The sequence below is a fragment of the Scylla paramamosain genome, chromosome 5 (genome assembly GCF_035594125.1).
Source record: "Scylla paramamosain isolate STU-SP2022 chromosome 5, ASM3559412v1, whole genome shotgun sequence".
Lineage (NCBI taxonomy): Eukaryota > Metazoa > Arthropoda > Malacostraca > Decapoda > Portunidae > Scylla > Scylla paramamosain.
The window spans coordinates 7,404,192-7,411,691 of NC_087155.1; the positions used below are offsets into that span (position 1 = coordinate 7,404,192).

The following is a 7,500-nucleotide window of genomic DNA, read 5'->3' on the forward strand; positions in this document are numbered from 1 at the left end:
TTCTCTAATCTCGCCTTTTCCTCTCCCTTGTCTTCTCTTCCCTTTCCTCCTCTCTTGTCTTCAGAATTTCTCTTCCACATCCCCTGAGATGCCTGCAGCTCGACACCTTCCTCCTCCTCCTCCTCCTCTTCTTCTTCTTCTTCATCCTCCTCCTCCTCCTCTTGACCTCTTCTACTCTTCTTCATTTGCCTCCTTCTGTTCTTTCCATCACTTATGTCGCCTATTTTTCTTCCGATTTCTTTTCATTTATTGTCCTCCTCCTCCTCCTCCTCCTCATTTCCTTCACCTTTATTGCTCTTCTTCCTTTACTCCCTCCTTCCGTCTCCAGTTTCCATTCCTCGTCTCCCACTCTCCCTCCAGTTTATCACATTTCGTTTTCTTATTCTTTTCCTCGCACTCATCTCCCTCCTCCAAAGTGTACGCCTTCATGTCTTGTCTTGCTACTTCTTTCCTCTGCCCTTTCCTTCCCTCCTTCCCACTCCATCCTTCCTCTCTCTCTCTCTCCTCCTCCCTCCCCAGCACTCCCCATGCGAGGATTTCATCTATTCAAGGCCAATTTTCGCGCCGTCAAAATTCAAAATATGGTGGACATTTCGTTACCCTGCTATTCCCCACCACAGCATCTCCTCCCCTCTTCCCCCTCCTCCCTCTCCTCCTCCTCCTCCGATCTCCCTCCCTCGCCCCCACATAACCTGACGTCCGTCCCCAAAGCGCCTGTTTTTCTCAGCAACAAATTTTAATGGTAATTCAATAATCCTGAGGGTGACTTCTCCCCTCATGCATTTTCAAAAAGCTGTAGACGTCCGGCAGGTCCCTGAGCGGAAGGGGGAGGAAGGGAGGCAGGGAGGGAGGCAAGGAGGGAGGCAGGGAGGGAGGTAAGGAGGGAGGCAGGGAGGGAGGTAAGGAGGGAGAGAGGAAGGGGAAGGAGAGGAGATAGAGGGAGTGATGGAGTATATAGAAGTAGGAGAAGGAGGGAAGTTTATAGATGAAGGGAGTGTGAAAGAAGGAGGTAATCTTGGAGCAGGAAGAAGGTAGATGAAGTAAGGGGAAGAGAATGGGGAGGGAGGAAGGGCAGAAGGAGGAAGTGGAGTAGGAGAAGAAAGTATGGAAGCAAGCAGGATGTGGGGATGAAATACAGGATATGAAGAGGATGTTAGGTGAAGTTAGGTAAAGGAGATGGAAAGAAGAAGAGGTAAAGGAAGCGAAGGAATGGATGAAACAAGAGGAATCGAAATAATAAATAAAGTTAATACAACGTAAGAAAAGTAACGAAAGCTGAAGAAACTGAATGAAAGAAAAAAAAAACAAGACAGCAATATAGAAGAAAAAACGGATGAGAGAAAGAATGGACGGAATAAAGAGATGAAGGAAGGAAGTGAGGGAGGGAGAACAAGAGGAGATAGAAAAGAGTGCTATAAAAGATGAAGAATAAAGGAATAATGAAAAAAAATCTGCAAAGTAAATGAAACTGTATGAATGTTGCTGTGGCTCTTATGGAGATGAAGAGAGAGAGAGAGAGAGAGAGAGAGAGAGAGAGAGAGAGAGAGAGAGAGAGAGAGAGAGAGAGAGAGAGAGAGAGAGAGACTGGGGGGGTAAGCGTAAAGAAAAAAACAAAAAAGGAGGAAGTGTAAGGGCAAGAGGGGACGCGTGAAAGGAAATAAAATTTAGAATACAACGAACACAGAGAGAGAGAGAGAGAGAGAGAGAGAGAGAGAGAGAGAGAGAGAGAGAGAGAGAGAGAGAGAGAGAGAGAGAGAGAGAGAAGGGGAGGTTGGGATGAAGCCTTTCGGTACACAGACTTATGAGCATCTTGTTTGCTCTCCTAATTTGTATCCTTAGCTTCCCTGACACACAACACCCCCACTCAGTGCTGCCGTTGCCACCACCACTACCACCACTACTACTACTACTACTACTACTACTACTGTCGTCGCCCTTACCGCCACTAGGCTACTACTACCATCACCACCTGTACCACCACCACCACCTCCACCATCCTCCTCTTCCTCTTCTTCCTCCTTCTGTTACTACAACAATAACAACTACTACTACTACTACTACTACTTCTACTACTACTACTACTACTACTACTACTACTACTACTACTACTACTACTACTACTACTACTACTACTACTACTAATAATAATAATAATAATAATAATAATAATAATAATAATAATAGTAATAATAATAATAATAATACTCTTCTTCTTCTTCTTCTTCTTCTTCTTCTTCTTCTTCTTCTTCTTCTTCTTCTTCGTCCTCCTCCTCCTCACCCTCTTCCTCCTTCTCTTCATTCATCCTTCATTTCTCTTTCTTCAAACTCATCTTACGCACTTAATTAAACAGCAACAATTAGTACCTGTATTACTCTTCTTGCCCGCTCTCTCCTCTTCCTCTTCTTCCTCCTTTGCTTCCTCATCCTCGTCTTCCCTTACTCCTTTTTTCCGGTCTCCTTTTCCTACCTTCCTCCTCTTCTCTCCAATTCCTACTCGTGCTTCTACCCTCTTTCTCCTCTCCTCCCTTCCCTCAGTTCCTCCTCTATCTCTCCCTCCTCCTCCTCCTCCTCCTCCTCCTCCTCCTCCTCGCAGAGTGTGGACGAGGCAAGGGCGACCATGTGGAAGAATTCTCCATGAATAGTAATTTCCACTTTTGCCTTTCACATCTCACTCTAAATTTCACGCTTATTTTGTTGCGTTTCCAATCTCTGACTCCCGGGTTGCCGCTTCGCTTATTTACTGCGGATCAAGGACTCACGCTGAACGCCGGCTGTGTGTGATCTGTGTGTGTGTGTGTGTGTGTGTGTGTGTGTGTGTGTGTGTGTGTGTGTGTGTGTGTGTGTGGTGGATATGGATTTTTCAGAGTGAATACGTGTAAGGGAGAAAATAATACCTATTCTCTTTCTTCTTCTTTTTTTTTTTTTTGCTCGAGGAACTTAAATTGTTATGTAATTCTATGCGTACATGGAAGGTCACTTAAATTCCTTGCTTTAAAGAGATGTCATCGTCGAGGGAGGAGTGAAAAAAAAAAAAAAAAAAATATATATATATATATATATATATATATATATATATATATATATATATATATATATATATATATATATATATATATATATATATATATATATATATATATATATATATATATATATATATATATATATATATCTTAATGTAATTTGTTTTATTTAAAGTCCACAAACTATTCAAGGACGAAAGGAATTAATCTATTATCTCTTGATTGTTGTTGATTTTTTTATTGTGTTGTTATTGTATTCTTATCATGCATTGTAACAAGAACCATAAGATTAGTTTGGGCACGAAAGCTTTTTATTTCGTTCACATGAGAATGACGGACTAAGTCTCTCATTCAAGACACTGTGCGTACTAGAGCTTTCGAAGTATTTAAAACAGATGAAGAATAGAAAGACTGTTTATACGTCCATTGAAAATAAAATTCATTATCTAACTTCTCTTCAACTATGATAGAAATTATTGGGATAATTCCATAAGTTTATAGGTCTAATGATGTCAGATAGAGTCACATAATCTAATCAAAAAGTAAGACCTAAGGGATACTTATATATGTGGAAGTCTTAGTAGAAACAGATTACATTGCTTGTCACTTTTCTCAACTCCTGCTTCTCTTCTTCCTCTTCCCCATTGTCATCACCAGCCTTTATAATTCTACTGCAGGACAAAGAATGCTTCCAAATTTCTCCATTCATGCCTGTGTGTTTCAGGCCACCTCAGCAGAACGCATGTATTGTCTCATCTCGTCCTGTAGTTCTCAGTCCGCCTTGCCTTCCTTTGCCATAACCAGGCTGTCATTCTGTTATGGGGCATGGGGATGTTGCAGTTAATTTGGGTAGTGGTTGTAAGAATAAGTACAGAAGATGGTGTGTTACTTGTGATGTTGATGAGTGACAGACACATAGGTAGATATGTCCAGACAGACAGACAGACAGACAGACAAGATAGATAGACAGACAGACAGACAGACAAGCAAACGGGTGAAAAACAAGAAAAGACAGTTGAAATAGATAGGAACACACACACACACACACACACACACACACACACACACACACACACACACACACACACACACCAAGAAAACAGGTTAGGCGGGACGCAACGAACAGGACGAAAAAAAAAAATACACTGGAAATTTGATCGCAAAGTTAAAAGTTTGGTGTAGCTTTCCTTTGTTATTGGTCAAAACTTACATATGGACACACACACACACACACACACACACACACACACACACACACACACACACACGCACAGACACACACACATACACAGTGAGTAATGACACCATTTTCTTCAAGGTCACGTACGTAAGTGGTGCATTACGCAATCCTTTTGAACAAATCTGCACCATAAAATTACCTCTAAATTACATTACTTTTTTTTTTTTTTTCAGTCTGTTCTCCCTCCAACTTCATGTCATTCTTCCGTTCATTAATTGTGGCTGTAGGGGGATAATTCTCTCTCTCTCTCTCTCTCTCTCTCTCTCTCTCTCTCTCTCTCTCTCTCTCTCTCTCTCTCTCTCTTGGTTGTCTGTACGGTTTTGGTCTTGGAAAAAAAGGCTAATAGTGATATGTACAGTTAAACGCATATGATAACACTGAAAGGGTGCGTATATTGAAAAGTTTTGTTTTTAGTGTCCTTTTTCACATGCCACACATCAGTGAGTACACACCCAGAATGGTCAATAAATACAGTAGTGTGTTTGGCCTGTATTCGGAAACGTTTTGCTCTTCATCATGACTATTTTCGAAGGCCACAAACTTGATTGGCCGGTTCTCAAGCGTTTCTCCCGTTAATAATAATAGAATTCTTGTTAATCTGTCACTTTAACCGTATAAACACTCTTAACAACCCGTGTAACTTGAATTACAGCCTTTTAAATGTAGTCGTGGTGCTGAGCGGAAGCGTTTCAGAATATGGTTGATACGATAACTTTTCCCTTGAGTGGCAGCAAAGCATCGCTGCCAGAATCCTCACGTATCACCTCAAAGCTCACTATGGAATACGACACAATAAACTGCATTGTAGCAAGAATAAGGTTCACTATCTCTCGCTAAGAAAAAATCACTCATTCGCCTGCAGTGTCATTAATTGCTTGCTATACGTATAATTTTGTTGGTGAAAATTGTACATTGATACATGTTTCCCTCTTTGAGTGTATGTATGTATGTATGTATGTATGTATATATGTATGTATGAGAAAAATTTAGAGGTAGTGACAGAAAAGCCGTCCACAAACTTCAGCAGTGTCTGTCGAGCACTTTATGCATACTTATCAGTTCTCACACGTTATAACTATCGTTCCTGCGCTGCCACTATTTATATTTCAACTGGTATATCTTATAGCCTCCCCACTGAACTCTTAACACAATGAAAATTGATGACGATGAAACATTTCTAGGAATAATATATCGAATCATCTGAGTCTCATTTTCTTTGCCTCAGTTGAGTGAGGGATTACGTCACTTGTACCCACAATGCATCAGTCAAAATAATCACTGGCAGTTGCGTGTGTACGTGTCACGTGATTTGTATTTCAGTTGATAAGTCTCATAGTCTTCCATTAAACTCATAACAAAGAAAATTAAGTGTTTGGAAGCATTTCTATAGGAGTACGAATCAGCTGATTGTCCCCATTTTCTTTTGTCTAAGCTTAGAGATTACGTCATCTTTACCCACAATGCATCAGTCAAAGTAATCACGTGTAGTTGAGTGTATGTGTGTGTGCCATTGTCCTCTTAACATTAGCCTGCTGTGCCTTGCCCTACACTTCCCGCGTGGTGAAGGAGTAACAGGATGGTTTGTGAAGGATAGGGAGAAGTGGGGACGCTTGCTGAACACGCCATGTCAAGGTAAGCTCCGTTAATTTCAAGGACAACAACGACGTAGGCTGTGTTGTCATGGTAAGCGGGAAGGCAGGAGACATTTCACCACCTTACGCATTATATTCTTTTGACTGGGGCGTTTCTGGGCATTAAAAACAACAGGTCGTATCATTTTATCTTATTCGATGGAGAAGCAAGGCAGACTGGATGTCGGAATATAGCAGGAGAACGGATAGTGCATGAATACGAGAGGCGTTTCACGGACGCCATTAAATTCTTATCACAGACATTTCTAGGTATTGAAAAGAAAAGATCATGTAATTACTCCGTGGATCAGCAAAGTAGGCTATGTAATGGGACAAATTTACTAAAACAAGATAATGGAGAGGGAATTTTTAATTAGGGGCAGCAAGGAGGGGGGGGTGATATCACTGTTCCAGGTTATGTTCTTCCATTGACAACGATTTTGGTATGTAAATAAAAAAGTAAGGGACTAATTAGAGTTTTGGAGGCGATCTCTCTCTCTCTCTCTCTCTCTCTCTCTCTCTCTCCTCTCTCTCTCTCTCTCTCTCTCTCTCTCTCTCTCTCTCTCTCTCTCTCTCTCTCTCTCTCTCTCTCTCTCCTCACGACCAGTACACACCCTTCATTTCCTTTATTCTCTTCCTTTCCTTTTCCTTCCTTCATTTTCACCTTGTGCTCCAGTTTCCTCCGCCTCCCGCCACTACTTTCCCTTTACCACCGCTCTACTAAAATCCTCATCTTGTACCACCTTCCCCATCCCTTCCACTTCCACTTCACCGCCGGAACATACACGTGGCCATAAGAGAGCCCCGTTAGGTACTTCCCTCCCGTGCTACCTTTCTCTTGCCTAAGCCTCCTTGTTACCTCTGCATACATATAGTAATGGTACATCTACTTTCCCTGTTTCCCTTCCTTCTCCCTCTTTCCTTCCTGCCTCTCAGCGTAACCATAACACACCCCGTTTCGCACCTTCCTCTATCTCTCCCTCCCTGCCTTCCTCCCTCTCCCTCTCTCCCTCACCATAACAGGGCGAGAAGAATACATCATTGTAGCCAGAAGAGGGGCGCCCGGCCAGCCCTGAGCAGACCACCCCGCGCGCCGCATTGGGAGCAGCCCAGGCGTGACTCTCCTAATGGTGGCAACAATGATCCCTGACAGTGATTTCTCTTCCTCACGGACACAGAATATCAATCTGTGACGCATCCCGAGTCCCAGCGGGCGCGCGGGGGGGGATGGGGAGGTGGGGGGAAGGGGGAGGGAAGGTAGACGCGTTAGATGGAATGAAATGCTCGAGACGGAACTAGGGAGTGTAAAAAGTATAATATATCTCTAATTATTGTCCTTTTTTGTGCGCCTAGGTGAGGTGGAGTTGGGCGGATTCACTTGCTGCTTCACTTCTAAGCTTGTTTGTGAGTATCCATTAAGGGGCCCATGCCGTGACGTGACCTAATGTTTGAATGGATTGGTGTTTGGGTAGACAGGGTGGGTGTGAGGGAAGCATGGTCGGGTCTTATATAGCAGTAGTTGTAGTAGTAGTTATTAGAAAAGAAAACAGGTGCAAGGCAGGTGTTACGGTGTTACAGAGGAGGAAAGGAAATTAATACAGGAGGG

General features: G+C 42.6%; 1 protein-coding gene across 2 annotated transcripts in view; it reads left to right on the top strand.

Moving 5' to 3' along the window:
- Positions 1–5,763: 5,763 nt before the first annotated feature.
- LOC135100476 (ankyrin-3-like) overlaps positions 5,764–7,500 on the top strand; it is a 251,464-nt gene continuing 249,727 nt past the window's right edge. Inside the window, exon 1 of one of the 2 annotated variants that reach the window (XM_064003418.1) lies at positions 5,764–5,895. In XM_064003418.1, coding sequence (XP_063859488.1) covers positions 5,888–5,895 — 8 coding nt within the window. In that variant the 5' untranslated portion in view covers positions 5,764–5,887. The remainder of the gene's footprint in view (positions 5,896–7,500) is intronic. The other variant, XM_064003419.1, reaches the window with a different exon arrangement.